This window comes from Leopardus geoffroyi, chromosome B1 (assembly GCF_018350155.1).
Source record: "Leopardus geoffroyi isolate Oge1 chromosome B1, O.geoffroyi_Oge1_pat1.0, whole genome shotgun sequence".
In the NCBI taxonomy this organism is placed as follows: Eukaryota; Metazoa; Chordata; class Mammalia; order Carnivora; family Felidae; genus Leopardus; species Leopardus geoffroyi.
This window is the reverse complement of record NC_059327.1, coordinates 113,481,535-113,505,588: the sequence shown is the minus strand read 5'-3', so window position 1 is coordinate 113,505,588 and position 24,054 is coordinate 113,481,535. Positions and strand designations below refer to the sequence as shown.

The 24,054-nt window shown below is 39.3% G+C and overlaps 1 protein-coding gene across 1 annotated transcript in view; it reads left to right on the top strand.

Annotated features, from left to right (window-relative positions):
• Nucleotides 1–24,054, top strand: part of MCUB (mitochondrial calcium uniporter dominant negative subunit beta) — a 91,336-nt gene that overhangs the window by 56,968 nt on the left and 10,314 nt on the right. The window contains 3 exon segments of the mRNA XM_045470605.1: nucleotides 13,468–13,543; nucleotides 14,024–14,194; nucleotides 17,339–17,443. Coding sequence (XP_045326561.1) covers nucleotides 13,468–13,543; nucleotides 14,024–14,194; nucleotides 17,339–17,443 — 352 coding nt within the window.

Genomic DNA, 24,054 nt, shown 5'->3' with positions numbered 1-24,054 from the left:
AAGTCTGCCTTCCATTAATCTTGGTATATTTGATCAGTTTTCCTGAGCGTGACGGTCTCTCATCTCTGCCACCACTGTTTTCCCTTACATAAATGCTCTCCTCACCTGAGTTGGGCTCTAACACCTTGTTCTGAGCCTACGTTCCTTGCGTATGCCCCTCTTCATTCCATTCAGGTCCTAACACCCCACACTTATCCCCCTTATGTGGACACCCTCCTCGCCATGCTTAGGCTCTTTACCCCCATGCTGGCCGCCCCTCTGCATGACTGACCTCCAGCCGCCCTTGAAGTCAGACTCCCCACCTTGGGCCAGTCTTCTCCCCCTCCACAAGTGCCCTTTTCAGGAGAAATACTTAGATTGAAGAAGCGTCATGAGTTCCAAGCAGGAAAAATAAAATTACATCTGTACCTGACACGCAATGGTGAAACTACAGAACCCAAATGCAGAAAGACCAAAGAAAATCTCACAGAAAATCTTAAAGTTACAGAAGATGTTTTAATTGAAGCCGGAAAGCAAAAGAATATCTTCAAAGTTTTGAGGGGAGATAAAAATCAACCTGGAACATTATGTTCAGTAAACTATCATTTCAACAAAATAGAGGCTGAGAGACTAAAAGGTTGTTACTGAAAGTTCTTTTGTGGAAGAATACAATTGAACATGTGAGAAAACAGGATGTAAGAAGCGAAGAGCAAAATAGGAAACATACAGATGAATCTAAGAAACAATCACTATGTAAAACAATAGTCACAATAACAGTGTAGGGTTGCTTTTTATTTTTTATTTTTTTAAACGTTTATTTTTGAGAGAGAGGCAGAGTGCAAGTGGATGAGGAACAGAGAGAAAGGGAGACACAGAATCTGAAGCAGGCTCCAGGCTATGAGCTGTCAGCATAGACCCCAACACAGGGCTCGAACCCATGAACCGTGAGATCATGACCTGAGCCAAAGTTGGATGCTAAACTTACTGAGCCAACCGGGCACCCCACAACAATGTAGGGTTTCTAAAAAATAAAGCAGAACTAATTGCTACTTTAATAATAATTATGATTGATACAATCTAAATCCTTGTTGTTCAGCATCAGGGTAGAGAAGTTAACTTTACACATTAACCAAGTAAGAATGTCACAGAATGTAAATGGCAAACATTAAAGGGTTAGGGGAAAAAAACATATACTTTCAAATCAATAGAGAAAAGTAAAGGAGTATTTTTTTTAATTAGTTATTAGAATACAAGAAGGAAGCAAAGGAAAATCAAGATAAAGAGAAAACACAAAAAAGGATGGCAGATACCCATAATTATTTGAGCTAACAATAAATGTAAACAGATTAAACTCAATTGTGAAAAGGACAGAAATCGCCCGTTAACAACATAGACTGAGGATTCGACTACCCATACAAACGATCTCATTGAAAACAGTACTGAAAGTTATACTGAGCAAAATCTAGTATTTTTTGATACTAAAAAAAAAAAAAGAATAAGAATGCAGAAGAAATATTGAACAAGGAGATGAGTAAAATACAAGAATAGAAGTGAATAAAACTTTATATTTCAAACCCTGTTGTATGCACCTCTTACTGTGGAATGTGTGGCACAGGCAAGTACGCTCCTCGGTTAGATCATTGTTTTGCTTTGAAGCTTGTCCTTAGGTTTGTTAGAGTTTGACCCTGTGGTACATCATGGTTAGCACCTCACACTGAGCTCTTGAGCTTTCGTGATTTCTTTTTGCTTCTTTGTACTCCCCTCCCCCCCCCCCCCCGCCCCCGCACAAATCAAACTAATACATAGTATCTCGTTTTTTATGAGCCACTCTGACTTGTCTCTAGATTACATTTTAAATCTGCCTAACAAAAATTGCATGTTGTAGCACACAAGGCGCAGTTATCTTAACTAGCGCTTGAGTCTCAGGTACCACATGAATCATTAGTGTTAAAATAAATTTTTCTTTTTGATTTGGATTGTCCAAGAGTAGTTTATACATGTTTGAAACAGAACAGAAAGAGAAGTAATGCATACAGCATTTGGCTAATAACCAGCAATAACTTCCACATATTGAGTTGAGTAGCTCAGCAAGACAACGTTTATATCCCTTGGGAGCACTTGGCATTTAAGCAGGTCTTTCCTTCATTGTCTGAACTGAACTCAGCAGGATCCCTGAAATTATATTCATGTGTGTGTGTGTGTGTGTGTGTGTATGTGTGTGTATGTATTTTCATTCCTTTCTTCCTTTCCTCAGTTCTCTTCTTTATTCATTTCAACAAGGAAAAACTTTTGGGAGCAAACAATGAAGGACTACAACCCATATAGAAGATATTAGATGAATTTGCTTGTCTGTTACCAAACATGTTGACATGTTGAAATATTAGAGTATATTGGCTTAAAAGTACATTATTTACAGTTAAAAAATTGGTTTTGGCATCATTGTATGAATGCAGTTTCTTAATATTTGTGATAGAAGTACTTAATATTTTTTTCTCTTGTTAGGTCACTTGTGCCGTGAAGCCTTTTTTATTTTACATGGGTTCCAATAGCATAGAGCTGGTCTTAACAAGTACCGTTTGTATCTTCCAAGGTCCCCTTCCTTGCACTTCATCTGGAAACAGAGCTCACTACTTCCCCCAGGTGTGGACACAGCAGAGGATAACCTGTGCCAGGTGCAGTTCTGCATCCTGTTTCCCACACGGTGACGGTACTGCCCATGCAGTGAGGCAGTTTAAAGAACGGGGGCTCCTAACTGCTTGTTTTGCTCATTTATTAACAGACTTTAGACAGATTACCTAACCTCCTTGTGTTCAAGTATTCTTAAAATATGGGAAACGACGTGCACGTGGATGTTTATAGCAGCTTTATTTATAATTGCCAAATCTTAGAAGCATTCAAGATACCCTTCGGTAAGTTAGTGGATAAATTGTGGTATATCCAGACAATGGAATATTAATCAGCACTAAAATGAAATAAGCAACATGGAAAATAATATTAAAATCATCAAACTTGGGGCATCTGGGTGGCTCAGTTGGGTAAGTGTCTGACTTCGGCTCAGGTCATGATCTCAGTTTGTGAGTTCGAGCCCTGTATTGGGCTCTGTGCTGACAGCTTGGAGCCTAGAGTCTGCTTTGGATATTTCTCTCTCTCTCTCTCTGTCTCTCTCTGTCTCTGTCTCTGTCTGTCTCTGTCCCTCCCCTGCTTACACTCTGTTTCTGTCTCTCAAAAATGAGTAAACATTAAAAAAAATTTTTTTTAAATCATCAAGCTTGCTGAGAGACTATATCTTAATTATTCCTACCCCCAAAAAGAAATGGTAATTATATGATCGGTGCTATTAATATGGCAATCATATTACAGTATATAAATGTATCAAATCAACATGTCGTATACCTGTAATGTACACAATGCTGTGTATCAAATACATTTCAATAAAAAACTTAAAAAAGCTATCAAGCCATGAAAAGTAGAACCACCTCAAGTGCATATACTAAGTGAAAGAAGCCAATCTGAAGGCTACTTACTGTATGATTCTAACTGTACGACCACGTTCTGGAAAAGGTGAAACTGTGGAGGCAGTAGAAGGATCAGTGGTTGCCAGAGGTTACAGGGGAGAGAGGGAGGCAGAGCACATAGGATTTTTAGGGCAGTGAAATTATTGGGTGAGATGCTGCAGTGGTGAGCACAAGTCACTAAGCACGTGTTAAAACTTGTAGAATATACAGCCAAGAGTGAACCCTAATGTAAACTGTGGACTTTGGGTGAAAATGATGTTTCAGTGTAGGCTCACACATTGTAACAAATGTACCACTCTGGTACTGGATGTTGATATTGGGGGAACTGGCGGGTGGGGTGAGAACTCTCTGTACACTGCTCAATTTGCTGTTCTAAAATTGATCTAAAATATAAAGTCTGTTTTTGAAAACAGGACGGAGGGGCATGCTGGATTAGCCCCCACAGGCTCTTGTTTATCAACTTGTGTATCAATTCCTGTTCTCTAGTCACTTCCTATTATATCAGTGCTTAGCTAATTTTCTCGATAAATTGAGTGATAAATACATTTGAGTGGAAAAAAGGATGGGAAGTAATAGTACATCTCTCATATCGTTGCTGGAAAGATTAGGAGACTGCATGTAAAACATTGAGCTATACAAAGAGGGTGAGAAGAATATTCGAGATGGAGAACAGCATGTACTACATTCCTGAGATCTGAGAAACTTGTGTTCTAGGATTGAGAGATAACCAGTAGGATCAGAGTAAGGCAAGCAAGGAAGAGAGGGATGAGATGAGACATGCAGTGTCTAAGTCATATAGCATCACATTGGCCATGATAAGCTTTTATTTTGTTGAAGCCTAAAGGGCAGCCATTGAAAAATTTTAAGCAGTGGAGTGGGGTCATTCTGTTTAAAGAAGATCACCTTTGCTGCTTTGAGGAGGGCAGCTTGGAGGAGAGAAAGGGGGGAAGTAAGTAACCAAGTTTGGAAACTATTACAATAGATCATGCTTGGCCTGGACCAGAGCATTAGCAAAAAAAAAAAAAAAAAAAAAAAAAAGTGGATAAACTATGCAGGTTGAAGGGTTCGGTTGATGGAATTCATGGCATCAAGAATGATTCCTGGGTTTGACTTGAGCAGCTAGCAAGATGGTGGGTCAGTTACTGCAGGGAGAAGGTGGACCCAGAGGAAGAGATTTCAGGGGGAAATCAGGTTTTGTTCTGGATAAATCTAGTTTCAGATATATGTGGTGATGTAAGGGGAAATGTTAGTCCAGCATTTGGATGTCCTAGGCTGAACCTGGGGAGAGGTCTGACTAGAGAGTTGAGGGACTAGAGATAGAAGCCTGCTGGTAGTATGTTAAAGAGTGAATGGGAGTTGAGGATGAGGCGGTGTAGACAAGCTGGAAAGGTTTGGCTGAAGAGAGCATGTGAATGGGGCAGCAACCGGAGGTCTATGTGGTTAGTGGAGGGTCTGGAACTTTTTAAAGAGGAGAGAGAGCAGAGCATATTTGCCTACTACATTTGTAGTGTGAGAGTGGTAGAGGGAGTTAAGATTTTGAGAAAGTCTGAGATGTAGAAGATGGAGAGCATCTGAGGAGGGCTTGGCCTGTGGGGAGGAAGGTCACTTGATTGCAAGAGAAGGGAAGGAAGTGATAGTAAAACTAGAGTTCTGTAGTTTTTACGGCAGGAAGATGAGGGAGTTTAGAGTATGAGTTGGCCGTGGAAGATAGGTACACTGGGCAGGGCTTTCCAGGCAGGGATGGTAAAAAGGGCAAAGGCAAGGAAGCATGCCACAGCGTGGAGTAGTCCGGAAACGGCAGTACTTGCGCACGTCTGGAATCGAGGGTTGGGAAGCGGGCGGTGCTGGTGATGGTAAGGTGAGACTGGAGAACCGGACAACAGTCAGCTCATGGAAAGTTTTCTTGGGAACAGTTTCTCTTTGTAATAGAAAAATAGAGGTTCTTAAATCTAGAAATAGTTTGACTTTATATGACTTCAGAAGATTGGAATAGGTCTTAATGTGGAATGGATTGGTGGGAGGGCCAGTTAGGAAGCTGCTGCAGCGACCTGGGTGAGATGACATGGACCTGAATGAGGGCGGTGGAGGTAGAGACCGGGGGAGAGGATGGCTTTGGCGACTCCGTGTGAATTAGAGCCAGTAGACCTTAGTGGCAGTTCAGCTGTAACTGCTGGTCTACCAGCTGATTTTATGGACTATTGTTGTTTAGGATAGCCCTCAGTCCTCTAGTTCTAATAGCCGGTCAGTAGTGGTGTGAGTTCATCAAGGAATAGAGGAGAGGAGCAGCGCTATGGAGGAACAAGGAAGCTCAGTTTAGGAGATACTGAGCTTGAGATACCAGTGGGCTGTCCCAATGAAGACATCTGGTGAGCCTCCAACAGGAATCTCGTTGCTCCCGGGACACCCGATGTAATGTGTCTGTTATTGTTTGATTCTGAACCTTAGGAAGATTTGCTTGTTTGGGGTTCAGACTATTAATTTGGTACTGAGTAAAACAACATGAAGCAAAGAAAATATTCCCAAAAAGAAAATTGATAATACACTATCAGGATTCCAAAACTGTCACTGCCTCATGATTTAATCATACTGCACTCTAAAGAAAAAAATGCAAACAAAGATTTATGTGCAAAGATGTTTAGAATCAGTTTAGCCGCAATGGTGGAAAATTGAATACGATACATAGATAATAAATTGGAAGGTATACATTGGTATTAACTGTGGTAATTCTAGATGATGGGTTTTTTGGTGGCTTTTCTTTTTGTGCATCTGTGATGTGTAGATTTTCTAAAATGAGCATGAGTTCCTTTCTGATGAGGAAAAATCTATAGAAATAGTGTATAAAATGGAACTGTCCAACAGTAGGTAAATAGTAAATTTTGGCACACCATAGGATAAGTGGTTATAGAGCATTTAAAATTTTGTTTATGAAAAATTTTTGAGGTAGGTGAATGCTTATAAAACATTAATGATCAGCTCTCTGTGGACTACGATTACATGAGTGTCTGTATCTGTAGAAAGGCTGGAATAAAAAGCCAGGGGGTGGTGGGATTGTAGATGCTTGTCTTCTATTTCTCAAGTTGCCACAATTTTCTTTTCTTACATTTCTTTTTGTCTCTTTTTTTTTAATTTTCTAGTTTTTAAAGGGCTTTTTACTGCTTTTTTTCTACTTTCCTTGAAAAATGTTGGGTTTTTTTCCCCTACCACATTAGAAACTGTAGATTGAGTGGTTTCCTTTAAGTGTTTAACGTACACATGTAATTATAACTTTTTAAACAAAGTCTTACGTTTTCATTGTCTTTGCCCTCCTCCTGAATTGGACAAGGATCTTCACATGTTCTAAGAATCCATTCATTGTAACACACCCAACCTTGTTTAGTTTTCCACTCATTTTAACATCAAAAGATGGTTTAAAATTTCTTAAAATGAGTTGTTTATTTACCATATTTTATAGCTTTGGTGTTTGTATCAATTTCCTAGGGCTTCCATAACAGATTGGGTGACTTAAACAACAGCTTTGTTTTCTTACAGTTCTGGAAGCCAAAAGTCTGAAGGAAAGGTGTTGGCAAGTTTGGTTTCTTCTGAGGCCACTCTCCTTGGATTGTAAATGGCCATTTTCTCATGGTGTCCTCACAGGGTCTTTCCTCTGTGTGTGCACATGTCTGTGTCTGAATCTCCTCTTATAAGGACACCAGTTATACTGGATTAGGGCCCACACTCATGTCCTCATTTTGACTTTATTACCTCTTTAATTTTTTTTTTTTCAACGTTTATTTATTTTGGGACAGAGAGAGACAGAGCATGAACAGGGGAGGGGCAGAGAGAGAGGGAGACACAGAATCGGAAACAGGCTCCAGGCTCTGAGCCATCAGCCCAGAGCCCGATGCGGGGCTCGAACTCACGGACCGCGAGATCATGACCTGGCTGAAGTCGGATGCCCAACCGACTGCGCCACCCAGGCGCCCCTATTACCTCTTTAAAATACATTTACATTCTTAGGTCCTGGACATTAGGACTTCAACATGAATTTGTGGGTTTGAGGGAAGACATGACACAATTCAGCCCATTAATGGTGTTCTCTTGCATTCTGCTTCCATCTGGGTTTAGTTCCATTCTTCCTGAAGAAGTTCTTTAATAAAGATGTATAGGAGAGAAACTGTCATCTCTGTATATCTGAAAGCTCTTCATTTCTTTCAAACCTAAGTAAATATTCCTGAGGATAGTGTTCTGGGTTGATGGTTATTTTCCCTTAGCACCTTAGAGATATTCATATGTTTATTTAACATATTTATTGAGCCCCTAGATTGTGTGTCAGGTGCTGGGGATACATACAGCCATAAACTGGACCACCTCCCTGTCTGTGCCCAGGGAGCATGCCCTCTAGTGGGAGGAAAGGGAGTAGCATTTGTACAGGTTGTCATTTCTCTAGGGTAAACAGCTACGGGTGGAATTGTTGGGTCACCCAAAAAACTGCCAGAAGTTTTCCATAATGGTTGTGCCATTTTACATTCTTGCCAGTAATGTGTGAAAATTAATTCCTTTTTAAAGTTTCTGTATCCTTCTGTGCTGTGCCTGGTGAAATATTGCCTAGCTCATTAGTTTTCTATTGATTTTATCCAGTCTAATATTTTTCTAGTCCATTAATCTGGCTTTCTGACACATATGTAGAGTTATTTTTCTGTTTCCAGAAATCCTAATTAGTTGATCATAGTTTCTTGTTTTATTTCTATTAGTTTAGTATATATATTTTTTTGTTTTTGTTTTTTCTGGAAGCTAATTCTCCCTTTTATCTCTTTGAAGATCCTAAATATAATTTACATTAAAGTCTGTTTTGGATGACTCTCATTTTTATTTTCCATAAATGGAATTAATCTTCAAAGTAAATTTGTTGGTTCTTTCTTAGCATTTAATTTCTCATAAATTAGAATTTTGGATTATAGACTCTAGGAGTTTATTTTTCATTCTGTACTCACCCCTTCTGGCTAGTAATTTTACATTGCTTAAAATTGGGATCCTATGGCCAGAGCCCAGAATCAGCTCTTAAATTGCCATCTTAACATCCCTGTCCTGGAATGTTGCAGTGTTATTGGAGATTCCACAGATCCAGTCATTAGATTATTCGAAGGCTTAGGGCACCTGGGTGGCTCAGTCATTTAAGTGTCCAACTCTTGATTTCAGCTCAGGTCATGATTTCAGGGTCATAAGATCGAGACCCCACATCGGGTTCCATGCTTTGCATGGAGCCTGCTTAATATTCTCTCCCTCCTCCTCCGCCCCTCCCCTGCTCCCTCTCACTATCAAAAAAATAAATAAGTAAATAAATATCACTGGAAGGCATGCCATGGGTTGCTTTTAGTTCCTTCTACCCTAAAAGAGTCAAACCCTCAGGTACTTCTTACAATTTTCAGAAAAAAAAGTAAAAATATGACTGTCACAGAGTTATAAAAATGAACACATATTAAGGAATTTACTTAACTCTAATGAAGTAAAGAAACCAGGCAGATGTTATATTCAGCCAAAAGGAAGAATGAAAAGTGCACAAAATTAGATGGAAAAAATAATTTTAAAATGAATTGCAGTTAGAGATAAAACTGGTTAGGGGGGTGTGTGAGTAGTCAATTGGATCACTACCAGATTGGACGAAATTTATATACTTATCCGTTAAATTACTCCAAACCGGTACAAGGGCCAGAGTGTCTTAACTTGAAAAAGTGTGCTGTAGACAATGTACATTTTTCTGTTGAAACACTTTCTTCCATAGGACCCAGAATCTAGCTGACTATCCACTTGGGCCTCGCTTGTCACATTGTGTTTCTGTCTTGTTTTTGGTACAAGGAGATATGTGTGATGGTTTTGAATAGAGGGGTCCCTTAAGTGTGAATTTATACCACCATATTGAATGGAAACTGCATCTTGATTTTATTAACAGTAATAAAGATAATTAATCTAAAATATGGCAGAGCTCCAGAAAAAGTCTAATCTTGTTAATTGACCCCAACACATGCTCATTATATATCTTCTTTCTGTTAACGTCTGTGCCCATTTACTTGAAGGCTCAAACAAACCTCTCCCATATTAATATTCCCTTTTGTCCTCTTCAAACTAGAGCTGTCTCCTCTTTCTCATAACCCAAGGCACCCTCTGCCTGTCAAAGATCAGGGGAGCTGGTATATCTTGAAGCTTGGATTCCAGCTTGTTCTAACTGCAAAGCCTGTGTTCTGTCCAGGAGACCATCACCTTGCAGGAAGATTTAAAGAAGAAATGGCTTTTGAGCTGGACCTGGAGGGAATGACAGGATTTGCTAGGCAGAAGTGGATAAGGAAGGCACTTTAATGATAAGTCCATGACTCTTGGCTTGTTTCACTTCAGCCTAAGTTCGTGCTGTAAGAGAACAGTACGTGATAAAGCTGTGGAGGTGGGTTGGTCCACGATGCCCTTGCTGAACTCATAAACTGTACCTTATACTTTGTTTCACTTAATCTTTATACCAGCTCTACAAGGTAGAGAATTCCCACCTAACCCTTGAGAAAACCAAAGCAGAGTTAGCCCTATGACTTCTGTGATCTCCCAGCTGTTAAGTGGCTGAATTGACTTTAGAATCCCAGGTTTTGCACATCCAGGGCCACTGTTCTTTCTACTTTACGTAGGCTGTTGAAGTCTAAGAAGTTTTCAGCAGGTTGTAAAGTGATTAGAATTATATTTAGGAAAAATACATACTGAAGAGAAGCCCGAGTCCTCTTTTGTCATGATACTGAGTGTCCTTTGAAGGCAGTAACCCTTGACCCAGCACTAAACATTTGGTATTCAAAATGATTTTGTGCAGAAATTTCACATAGTTTCCTGAAAGCCATGGAGGGTCCCCTAGAGCCCAGCTACTCAGACTCAGAGTGTAATCTTCACACCCTTATTTCAGACCTACTAGATCAGGAATCCCAGGGTGAAGTCCAGGAATCTGTGTTTTTAGCAAGCCCTATCTTCTTAACAACAGATGGTATTGGAATATTCAGGTGATTCTTTAAAAAAAATTTTTTTTAACTCTGTTCCTTATTTTTTCCTTTACTCCTTCTTTCCTTTTTTCACTTTCATTTTTCCCGCCAACACTTTCTTTTTTATTAAAATTTTAAAAATGTTTCTTTCTGAGAAAGAGACAGAGTGCGAGCGGGGGAGGGGCAGAGAGAGAGGGAGACACAGAACCCAAAGCAGGCTCCAGGCTCTGAGCTGTCAGCACAGAGCCCTATGCAGGTCTCGAACTCACGAACCGCGAGATCACGGTTAAGCAGCCGAAGTTGGATGCTTAACCAACTGAGCCACCCAGGCACCCGCTCTTTTTAAAAATTTTTAATGTTTATTTATTTTGAGGGCAAGTGAGCACACGAGCAGGGGAGGGGCAGAGAGAGGGAGACGGAGAATCCCAAGCAGGCTCCACACTGCCAGCACAGAGCCAGACACAGGGCTCAATCTCACAAGCCGTGAAATTGTGACCTGAGCTGAAATAAAGAGTTGGATTCTTAACCCACTGAGCCACCCAGGCTCCCCTATTCAGGTGATTCTTAGAGGCATACACATGCTTGAGAAAGCCTTGGTATTTTTCTCTGGCTGCTCTGCCTTTCAGCATTTCCTGGGTGACAACTGGTTGCCTCTAAAATGATTTCCTCCATAGTAGACCAGAAACTTCATCAGCACATTAAGTGATAATGGGTACTTTCTGATCAGGAATTATCACTGGCATCTAGGAACCTGACTCATAGACTGTCTGGCTTTATACAGACCCTAGCATAAAATTTAGTATGTAAAAGTGGTCATCTATAGAAAAAAGTCTGGACAGATACATGCCAAATCACTGTTAGAAAATTATCCATGGCACTTGGTGGAAGAATGGTAAGGTAGACTTTATTCAGGGAGACCACAGCAGTGGGGTTTTGCAGTGGGGGGAGAGATGGGCTCAAGTCTGAATACAACAAGGAAAAAAACGGGAATTTGCTTCCAAGGAGCAAGGTGAGGTGGCGGTAGGAGCAGTGGATGGAAAGTTACTACCAGGATAGGGTAATTCTGTGCTAAACTGACCTACCAGGATTCTTGCTGAAGCCTGACTAGAATGATCAGATAATGCCAATACCTGGGGGATTGTGGGGAATGAGGAATTTGATTAGATATTGAGGGGGGGAGGATTCTGGCTAAACTGACGGGATTCTTGCTAAAACTGGGTTCTTAGAGGACATGCCCAAGGTGGGGCTCCATCAGGCTTAGAGGAGCTGGACTAGTTTAGTCAAGAAGAGAGTCTTTATCACCACTAACAGCGATGATCTCTGGGGGAAGTTGTGGGATGGTGCAGAGGTAAGGGAAAGGCTTTTAAGTTTTATGCCCTACATTTATATTAGACTTTTATACATAGAGAATCATATCATTAAATGCATTTATATTACTTTTTTTTTTTTAACATTTATTTTTGAGAGACAGAGCACAAGCAGGGGAGGGGCAGAGAGAGAGGGAGACACAGAATCTGAAGCAGGCTCCATGCTCTGAGCTGTAAGCACAGAGCCTGACGTGGGGCTCGAACACATGAATTGTGAGGTCGTGACCCGAGCCGAAGTCGGAGGCTTAACCGAATGAGCCACCCAGGCGCCTCTATATCATTAAATGTTTTTAAAGAAGTATTTTGGTAGAGAATTGTGATGTGTTTTCAAGTGGATATATTTTTCTTAGTTTCTTATACTTTAAAAGTAGTAGGAAACAAAAAAACAGTAGTACAACATCCATTATGCAAACTTGGAAAACTTCTGCATATCTTTACTCATTGAGAGCTACATCTGTTTTAAGAAATAATCAGATTTTTTTCTTTTTCATTGTAGTTATTTTTAGAAATAAAATTCAACTGAAGTCTTAAATTAATATGACAGATATCTTGTTGTAACTAGTAGCCTGTGTTGTGTTTAATACTAGAAAGATGTATTTGGGTTTTTTTAATGTTTATTTTTGAGAGAGCATGCAGCGGGGGGAGGGGCAGAGAGAGAGGGAGACAGAATCTGAAGCAGGCTCCTCACTGTCAGCAGAGCCCAACACGGGGCTCAAAATCATGAACCTGAGGTCATGACCTGAGCTTGAAGTCTGACACTTAACCAGCTGAGCCACCCAGGCACCCCAATACTAGAAATATATATTTGAATGTTTTGTTTCACTTACTGAGAACTTTGTTTTGATTTTGAGCATAATGGAACATCATTTGAGTCACTCATTGTTTCATTTTTCATAGCAGTGAGCACATTTTTAACTACATGATTTAACAGTGCCAACTCGCATAAATGAAGGGTTGGAAATCCAGTTTGGAAAAGAATTCTTCATTGCATAGTTACTGGAAAACTTATTGCTAGTAAACTCTTCGCAAGGTGATACAATAAAAAACAAAACAAAACAAAACCGGATGTTGTGACCATGGTACTAATTCTTCTGGAACAGGTTCTTTTGCCTGTGAACCAGTTTTTCAGCGCCCTTTCTTTCTACTAACTTCCACAGTGTCTTTGTGCACATAGTGCACCATGATGTCATCTGGCCTTCCTTTGGGTCCAGTACAATTGTAAACACAAGCACCAATGCTAAAACATGTTCCATAGAAAAGTGGCCATTTAGATGTTTTAGGACCAGCCATTCTATCAGGTAGAACTTTCTGTGATGATGGAAATGTTCTGTTTCGGTGCTAGCATGGTAGCCACTAGGCACACGGAGCTCTCGAGCACTTGAAACTGTACTGAGAACCTGAATTTTTAGCGATAATTTTAATTTTCATGGTCACTAGTGGCTAGTGCCTACCATATGGGACAAGAAAGCAGTCAAAAAGGTGTAGTGAGCTTCTCCAAGGGTTTATCTGGGAAGCTGAAGTTTTTATCATGCTGGTCCCGTAAGGTTAAAAAAAATCTTCTGGTAAAGACACTTATTTCAACTTTCCCACTTTTTCTAAAAGAAGAAATAATCTTTCTTTCAGGTTTTGTGTGTGAAGCTGTGTGGAAATCTAAAATACAGTCAGTCACATCTTTATAGTACAGTGGTGCCCCCTGATGGTAAGCTTTCTTATCACTTCTTTGATTCCTACGCTAAGGTGTTTCCATTTTTCCAAATAAAAGGAGAAATATGGGTTTTGAACAAAAAGGACTTTCTTATGCCCCTCCACGTTCTCCCCGCCCCACGCTTAGTTCAGTTCCTCCCTCTCTGCTGCCATAATGTCTCTGATGTCTTTTGGCAAACTCCCACCCCATCGATCATAGGATTTATAGATGAATTAGAAACAGTTTCTGCCTTGAAGAACTTAACTCTTCACCTGGCAAGACTTTAAGCAGATAATTATAATAAAATGTTATAGAACGCTAGAGAATATGTAAATTGTAGTATAATGAAGGCCCTATAGTAGTGCCTTATTACAGGAATTCAGAGGGTTATGAATTCCATATTTAAGCGTTTCTATAGAATCTTGTATTTTAAAGTTGTTTTTTAAAAACTAAATTTTACCTATTCCTGTATTCCTACTTTTTTTTCCTTAACAGAAATAACCGTTAATTATAGACATGGCCTTCCCTTGATAACCCTTACTTTGCCATCCAGAAAAGAGCGTTGTCAATTTGTGGTCAAACCAATGTTATCAACAGTTGGTTCATTCCTTCGGGACCTACAAAATGAAGATAAAGGTGTCAAAACTGCAGCCATCTTGACAGCAGGTATATATATATTTTTTCAACTTGTCTTTTTTTCTTCTTCTGAACCATTGTTTTGTTTCTGTTCTAGATAGTTGATTCTTTAATTCATTATATAATAAATGGTTGACCTTTACTGTGTCCATTTTTGTATATCTGTGATATAAAAAAATTAACTCTGTTGAATAAAAAATTAATGGGATAAGTTTAGTGTACGTTTTAGTTACTTATTTCATAAACTTAGCCCGAAGGTTTTTTTCTGAGAAAATTTTAATGACACAGAGGCTGCAAATAGAGATAAATGACCAAATTTTCATTTTTATTTTATTGTAGTGTTACATGCTCAGAATAAACTTATTAAAGTGTTAATGATTACTGTTGCAGTTTTGAAAAGGAAATAAATATTCTTCCCTCTCCAAGTTCAGAACCAAATAAGGTCTGGATATAGAAGTTGGAAAAATAGAAATTAAGAATTTATTTACTCAACAGATTGAGCATCTAATATATGCCAGGTAATGTGCTAGGTGCCAGAGGCAAAGAACAATAGAGATTAAAAACAAAACAAAACAAAACAAAAAACACAAAACCTCCTGCTCTTATTGAGGTTGTATTTTAAGAGGAGAAAGAAAAAGATGATGAAGTAAAATATGCAGTATGTCAGATAATGAATATTGCCAAGCAAAAGCAGAGCGGGGACAGTGGTGGGGAGGGAGGTGCTCTCCAGCGGGGGAGCGTAGTGTGGTGGTAGGTGCCCACAAATGGGGGGTGTGGGGGAGTGTGGTGGAGGGGGAGATGCTCACAGAGTGGGGGGCTGTGTGCTGTGGCAGGAGGTGCTTTCAGAGTGTGGGGCTGGGGGGGAGGTATGGGGAGGAGAGATGCTCTAGGGGAGGTGGGGTTCCGGGGGTGGGGAGGGTGCCCGCTAAGTCACCCTGGAGGGAAGACCTGGAAGGGAAGAGGGAGCTGTGTAGATGGGGGAAGTTTGGCTGGCCGAGGCCCCGTTGTGGGAGCCAGCCTTACTGTGACTGCAAAGGAGGCAGCTGGGTGGAGGTAAGATCAGAGGGACGAAAGCTTTTTTATCGGCTGTTGTAAGGACTTTGGATTTAACTGGAAGGGTAGCTTTCTTCCTGATGAAACCAGGATTAGAGAATAAGGTTTTAGTCCTGTGGCCACTGTGACCTAATACTTCATCCCTGAACTAGACTGAACCGTCACGGGAGCCCTGAACACCCATGGACCTTCACTACAGGGCCAATGCGCCTGCCTTCCTAAGCTCCTGAGAGCAGGCAGGTGTGAGCCCAGTGGGGCACTGAGCACAGTACTCGCCTGCTAGTGTGTACCCCGTAAGCACCCCGTGAGTGAATGATACAAGTGAGGTGAAAGCAGTGAGTGACGTGTATACCCTGCTTGTTTCTGAAAAACTAAGTAGCTTCGAAACATAAAACACAAAGGAAAAGACTGGAGATCTTAGAGAAAAATGTCTCTTTGGACTGAGTGAAAACACTGTATTGGGGTTTAAATCGATACTTGCCCAAGAATAGGTGAGAAATGCAAGGCTGCATCATTAGCCCCTTCAAAGTGTTTTTTTTTTTGCATCAGTCTTTTGCTGTTCCTGTATTAGTATAAAGGATAATGTAGTACTTCAACTGAGAAACCATACTCAGGTGATTTCTTTTTATAGTCCTATTTTAAGGAGCAGGTTTGAAGTCATTTAAATGTAAATTTTTAAATGACACTTGCAAAGTCACATAAAATGGTGCATTACTGATCTTTAGGAAAAAAAAAAAAAGAGGCCGTGTGGGTGGAATTTGCCTGCATTTAATTTGGGCTTGAAAAGAGTGTTCGAAGCTTGTCACAGTTTTGCCCATAGTGTGGGTTGAATTATTTGGCAATTCCTGGGAAAATGATGTCACCCCAGCTGATGAACAGGAACCCAAACAGCCAAATTCGAGGAACAGACCCAGGTGCAAACTGACTCGCTGCCTTCTAGAACAAAAGAACTACAGAGAGCCAGACTGGAGGCAGACAGCCGGGTTCTTCCCAATTTTACAAGCAGCATTACTGTTGTCATGCATATTAATGTAGCTGAAATAGCTTTGGTTGAATGTAGCCAGGCAAATGCCACGCTAGGAGAAGATACATGTCCTGGACTTTATATCACTTCTATGTGGACTGTTCTAAAGGGAGAAACCCCTACCCAGCGCCAGTTTTTTGCTTTCTTAAAACCTGGATTACATTAAAGGTCAAAAATATAATACAAACTAGGCTATATGAGAAGTTATGCAAAGCACGCTGAGGTTAAAATTTTCCAAGAGATTTTTTTTTTTTTCTGAATTGTTCCTAGGATAATTGAAATTACTGTTAGAATCTTTCCTACCACTTTCTAACTCCATAAAATAAACTGCACACAAGCAGATTGCCCTTTAGGTTTGATTATGTTTATTACCGTCCCTAGCACCCCCATCCCGTAGCTTTGCCTCTATTCACCTTGCCCCAGCTAGAACAGCAGGGAGCCCTGTGTGGTAATGGTTGGCAGTGTATTTGGCCACCTAGTTTTAACAAATCAGTCGCCTCTACTAATTTAAAAGTAGGCTTTTAAATGCTACCTGTGTGCCTTACACATTCCAGTCAGGGGCACAGCTGTATGTAGCACGTAATGGACTCTGGCTGAGCAGAGGAAGGTGTCAGCTCTGGAGATTGGCATTTGACAGAAAGCCAGGCTCAGAAGAAGGCAGGAACCGAGGGAGGACGTGAGCAAAATCCAAGTTAGCCTAAGATCCACCTGATGGGCTCCACTCATCTGCACCCCCACCCCCCATGACACCTCCAGTGCTCTGGCTTTGCTGTGAAGAGTTCCCATCTCCCCTGAATCTTCACATGACCTTGGCAGAGACAGTCTCGCCAGGAACATCCACCTGGATCCCAGCTTCCTTGACAGTGAGAAAAGGGAGCACCTGCCTGCTCTGGCTGTCTAGTGTACTCAGAGGTAGAGCAAGAAGGGAGGATTCCCACCCCCCACCCCATGGGAACAGTATTGGGGATTAGCCTCCCAAAAAGAAAATGTCCACTGCTGTATTGTAAGGACCTGGGTTAGTATTTTTCTATATGTTGGAAAATGGTTCTTATGTTCTAAAACAAGGACGTAATTTTGCTTTGTGTATTTTCTTTCAGATGGCCGTGAAATTCCAGCTACCACTTTAATGGAAATTTTGCTAATGAATGATTTTAAACTTGTCATTAACAAAATAACATATGATGTTCAGTGCCCTAAGAAAGGTAAGAAACACGACTATGCAACTGTCTTAACATTTCCCTTTAGTGGTGGGACTTTTACAGGGAGTAAGCCTAAGAATCTTTTAAATTAACCAAATGACCAAGAAGGCTTTGGAGAACTGATGCCTAAGGTTTTCTAGCAGGGGTATGAATGATAAGTAGAAGTTGCCCAGCAGGGCTTTTAGTCTCATATACTGTTTTTACACTCTGAAACTTCACTTTAGGATCTTGAAATGCTTAATCTGAAATTAAGGCTTAGAAGTAGGCCTGAAAATCATGAATCTAAGTGTGTATTGTACAATGCTTAACTCTTTTTTTTAAAAAAGAGACTTGTTTTTGTTTTTTTTAGAGTAGTTTTAGGTTTGTCAGCAAGATTGAGCAGATTAGTATACAGTTCCCATATTCTCTCTGTCCCCTGCCCCATAGCCCTCCCCACTATCAAGCACCAGAGTGGTACATTTGTTATAGTCTATGAGCCTACACCGGCCCATCATTATTACTCAAAGTTCATAGTTGACATTAGGGGTCACTCTTGGGTTTTGAAAAATGTATAATGACATATATCCACTATTATAGTCTCATCTAGAGTAATTCCACTACCCAAAGTCCTCCGTGATCTGCCTGTTCATCCCTCCCTCCCCCCTAACCTCTGGCAACCAGTAATCTTTTTACTGTCTCCATAGTTTTGTCTTTTTTTAGAATGTTCTATAGTGGGTATCATACAGTATATAGCATTTGCAAGTTTTTGTGTGTACATAAGTTTTCAGTTCATTTGGGTAAACAGCAAGAAACATGATTGCTGGATTGTATGTTAAGAGTATGTTTAGTTTAAGAAACTGACAAACTTTCTTCCAAAATGGCTGTACCGTTTTGCATGCCCATCCAGCAGTGAGAGTTCCTGCTGTTCACATCCGTGACAACCTTTATGGTTGTCAGTGTCTGGGTTTTGGCCATTCTCCTGGGTGTGTAATGATGGTAGCTTGTATTTTTAACTTGACTTGCCTAATGGCATATGATTTCACATGCTTACTGTATTCTCTGGTGAGGTGTCTGTTCAAGTCTTTGGCCCATTTTTAAAGCCGGTTGTCCATTTTTTAAATTGTTGATTTAAGACTGCTTCGCATATTTTGGGTAACAGTTCATTAGCAGATCTCTCTTTTGCAAATATTTTTTCCCCAGCCTGTAGCTTGTCTTCTCATTCTCTTGGCATTGTCTTTTGTAGGGCAGAAGTTTTAATTTAATGAAGTCCAGTATATCATTTATTTCTTTTATGGTTTGTGCCTTTGGTACATGTAAAAAGTCATCATCATACCCAGAGGCATCTAGGTTTTTCCCAATGTTCTAGGAGTTGTATAGTTTTGCATTTTGAATTAATTTTTGTGAAGGGTATAAGGTCTGAATCTAGATTCTTTTTGTTTGTTTTTGCATGCGAATGTCTAGTTCTTCCAGCACCATTTGTTGAAAAGACTGCCTTTGCTCTATCGTGTTGCCTTTGCTCCTTGGTCAGAGATCAGTTGACTATATTTATGTGGGTCTGTTTCTGGGCTCTGTATTTGATTCCATTGATCTGTTTGTTCTTTTACCAATACCATGCTGTCTTGACTCCTGTAGCTTTATAGTAAGCCTTGGAATCGAGGAGTGTCAGTTCTCTGATTTTATTCTTCCATACCAAGTTGGCCATTCTCGGTCTTCTGACCTTAGAATCAGTTTGTTGGTATCCACAAAATATCTTGCTGAGATCTTGATTGGGACTGTGTTGAATGTGTAGATGAAGTTGGGAAGAACTAATATCGTGTCAGTATGGAGTCCTACTTCCCGTGAATGTGGAATAGGTCTTGATTTATTAAATCCTTCTTTGATGTCTTTCACGAGAGTTTTACAGTTTTCCTCATAAAGGTTTTGATCATAACTTGTTACGTTTATACCTAAGTATTTCAGTTTTTTAGGTGCTGATGTGAATGGTAATGTGTTTTTAATTTCCAGATTCCACTTGTTGATGTATATAAAGTGATTGACTTTTATATCATAACCTTGTATCCTGCAGCTTTGCTATAATTGCTTTTTAGATCCAGCGGTTTTGTTTTGTCAATTCTTTCAGATTTTCTATGTAGACTATCAGGTCATCTGCAAACAAAGACACTTTTGTTTCTTCACAATCTGTTCATCTTTTATATCCTTTTTTATTTACTTGCATTAGCAAGAACTTACAGTATGATTTTGAAAAGAGTAGTGAGAGGAGACCCCTTGCTTTTTTCCTGGTCTTATCAGGAAAACTTCAAGTCTCTCACCAATAAATGTGATGTTAGATGTTTTTATCAAGTTGAGGAAGTCTCCCTCTATTCCCACTTTGCTAGGGTTTTCATCATGAATAGGAATTGGATTTTGTCAAATGCTTTTCTGCATTTACTGGTATGACCATGTGACTTTTCTTTAGCTTATTGGTGTGATGGATTGCTTTAATTGAAAAGTTGAACCAACTTTCCATTTCTGTAATAAATCCCATTTGATCATGGGGTATAATTGTTTTTATACATTGTTGGATTCAACTTAATATTTTGTTGAGGATTTTTGCATCTTTGTTTATGAGCGATATTGGTCTTTAATGTTCTTGTAATGTCTTTGTTCGATTTTTGCATTAGGGTAATTGCCACATGGAATGAGTTAGGAATTATTCCTTCTGCTTCTATCTCCTGGAAAGGATTGTAGAGGATTAGTATAATTTCTTACTTAAATGTTGAGTAGAATTTGAGTAGAATTCACCAGTGAACCTATCTGGGCCTAGTGCTTTGCATTTTTAAAGGTTATTATTGATTCAATTTAAAAATAGATACAGGCCTATTCAGATTGTCTAGTAGTTCTTGTGTGTGTTTTGGCAGATTGTGTCTTTCAGCGAATGGGTCCATTTAATCTGGGTTATTAAATTTGCAAGCAAGGAGTTATTCATAGTTTCCTTTATTATCCTTTGAATGTTCCTGGGATCCATAATGATGTCCTATTTTTCATTTCTGATATTAGTAATTTGTGTCTTCTCTTTTTTTTGTTGGCCTGGCTAGGATTTTATCAAATTTATTGGTTTCTTCAAAGATACAGCTTTTAGTTTCATTGATTTTCTTTATTGATTATCTGTTCTCAATTTCATTGATTTCTGCTTTGATTTTTATTTCTTCTGCTTACATTGCATTTCATTTGCTTTTTTTCCAAGTGGAAACTTTGGATTAGTGATTTTAGGTGTTTCTTGTTTTCTAATATATGCATTCAGTGCTATAAATTTCCCTCTGAGTACTGCTTTGTTTCATCCTACAAGTTTTGGTAAGTTGTGTTTTCATGTTCATGTAGTTCAAAATATTGTCTAATTTTTCTTTATTTTTTCTTGGACCCGTGTATTATTTAGAAGTGTGTTAATTGCCAAATATTTTGAGATTTTCTAGCCATCTTTTTGATTTCTATTTGAATTGCGTTGTGGTCTGAGAGCATATATTGTACGATTTATATTCTTTTGCATTTGTTTTGGATGTGACCCCAAGTGAGGCTTATCTTGGTGAATGTTCAATGTGAGCTTGAGAAGAATGTGTATTTTCTGTTTTAGGATGAAATAGTCTATAGATGTTAATTCTATCTGTATGATTGACAGTACTGTTGAGTTTAGCTGTGTCCTTGATGATTTTTTTGTTGGCTAGATTGTTCTATATCTAATAGGTATTAAAGACTCCAACTATTACTGGATTTCTTTTCTCCTTGTGGTTCTATCCGTTTCATATTTTGACACTTTGTTGTTAATTACTAAGTGTTAAGGGTTGCTGTGTTTTCTTAGTGACTCTGTTATGTAATTATGTAATGCCTTTTTTATACACGACAACTTTCCTTACTCTGAAGTCTGCTGTGTCTGAAATTAACATAGCTACTCCAGCTTTCTTTTTCCTTTATACATGTATATGTATATATATATAATTTATATCCTATAATATATTAGTTTCATTTAAATATATATATAACATTTGTATCCTATAATATATATTAGTTTCAGATGTACAGCGTAATGATTTAGTATTATATATATTGCAAAATGATCACTGTAACAAGTCTAAGTTAATATCCATCCATATACCGTTGTTGTTTTTCTTCCAGCTTGCTTTTGATTAGTGTTAGCATGATATATCTTCCTTCCTCCTTTTACTTTTAATCTATACGCGTCTTTGGGTCACCTGAGTGGCTTGGTTGGGCGTCTGACTTCAGCTCAGGTCATGATCTCCCCATCCGTGAATTCGAGCCCCGCGTCAGGGTCTGTGCTGACAGCTCAGAGACTGAAGCCTGCTTCGGATTCTGTGTCTTCTTCTCTCTCTGCCCCTCCCCGACTTGTGCTCTGTTTCTCTCTCTCAAAATAAACATTAAAAAAAGTTTCAATTTAAAAAAATGTTTATTTAATGTTTGTTCATTTTGAGAGAGAGAGAATACGCATGTGAGTGGGGGAGGGAGAGAGAGAGGGAGAGAGAGAGAATCCCAAGCAGGCTCCGTGTCGTTAGCGCAGAGCCCAATAAGGGGCTTAATCCCAGGACTGTGAGATCATGACTTGAGCCACAGTCAAGACTCAGACGCTTAATGGACTGAGCCACCCAGGTGCCCCAGGCCTTGTTTTTTTAATCTAGTCGAATCTGTGTTTTAACTGGTGATTTAGCCCATTGATATTTAAAAGTGATTATTGCTATATTTGATTAATATCTGTCATATTTTTATTGTCTATTTTTTGACCCTTTTCTTTATTCTTAATTTTGTCTTCCAGTCTTTGTCTGCCTTTTGTGGTTTTAATTGAGCATTTTATGATTCCATTTTCTTTTGTAGCATATCACTGATGCCTTTTTACTTTTTTTAATGGTTGCCCTAGATTTTGCAATATACATTTACAATTAATCCAAGTCCTCTTTCTTCCTTTCCTTTCCTTCCCCTTCCTTTCCTTTCCTTTCCTTCCCCTTCCTTTCCTTTCCTTCCCCTTCCTTTCCTTTCCTTCCCCTTCCTTTCCTTTCCTTCCCCTTCCTTTCCTTTCCTTTCCTTTCCTTTCCTTTCCTTCCCCTTCCTTTCCTTTCCTTCCCCTTCCTTTCCTTTCCTTTCCTTTCCTTTCCTTTCCTTTCCTTTCCTTTCCTTTCCTTTCCTTTCCTTTCCTTCCCCTTCCTTTCCTTTCCTTTCCTTTCCTTTCCTTTCCTTTCCTTTCCTTTCCTTTCCTTTCCTTTCCTTTCCTTTCCTTCCCTTCCCTTCCCTTCCCTTCCCTTCCCTTCCCTTCCCTTCCCCTTCCTTTCCTTTCCTTTCCTTCCCCTTCCTTTCCTTTTCATTTCTCTTTTTTCTATTCGATTCGGTTCAATTCGATTCGATTCTATAAGTAATCTCTGTCCCCACTATGGAGCTTGAATTTACAACTCCCGAGTTTCACACTCTACAGACTGAGCCAGCCAGGAGCCCTTAAATCCACTTTCAAATAACACTAGATACACTGTTTCACAGGCATTACAAGTACCTTGTAATAATCATGTATTTCTAATTCTTTCTTCCCATCCCTTGTCATTCATTTCACTCATATATAAGCTGTAATCATTGAGTATATTTTTACTGCTATTATTTTGAACGGACTGTTTGGTAGATCAATTAATAAGAGAAAGGAAAAATAAATTTTAATTTTGTCTTCCCTTATTCCTCCTTTAATGTTGAATTCCTTTATTTGTATAGATCTAGGTTTCTGACTTAATATCATCTTCTTTCCCTTTTAACACTTCTTGCAAGGTAGGTCTACTGGCAACAAATTCTCACAATTTTTGTTTGAGAAAGTCTTCATTTCTCCTTCACTTTTGAAGGATAATTTGGTGAGAAACAGAATTCCAGGTTTGTGTGTTTTTTCTCGTGTCTACACAAAACGAACACCCTTTTTAGAATTTCCAAAAGAACAGAAGAGAGTTTTATTCCCGTCCGAGTTAGGACAGCTGCCTGGGTTACATAGCAGAGGGAGCTCTGGCGGAAGAATGTTTGGTGCAGGGTTATTTACATTGTTGGGTTTTTTTTTTTTTTTTTTTTTTACATAAAACGTTGCAAATCATTAGACAAAGGACATTTCAGAAAGTTGTTGACCTTATCTTAAGTTTCTAGTATATGTGGGGCCGTAGGACTTTCATGTTAGGGGAAACAGGGAAGTTTCTTCCTTTTTCTTTTGTGTTCAGAATGGTCTTTTCGGCTCATTTTCTTTAACGAAGCAGATGTACGATGTGTGCTCAGGGCAGAAATAGAGCCCTTGCTTTGAGGTTTTGCCGAGTTATTTTGACCTTGGTAAACATCAAAGTATTGGGCCCAAGACATTAAGTTGAAGATTTCCTTTATCACTCTCAACATGAAGTTTTTGTTTCCTTCCTGCTTATATAGTTTCTGGGAGAAGTCCGATGTAATTTTTATTTTTGCTCTTCTGTAGGTAAGGTGAACACCTTTCCTCGGGTTCCTTTCAAAGTTTTTTTCTATATCTTTGGTTTTTACCTTGCCTTACAATTTTTTGTTGAAAGCCAGACACGATGTGTTGGGTGGTAGAAACTGAAGCATGTACGTCTTTCGTGTGAGGTTTTACTTGTCTCTGGCTAAGAGATGGT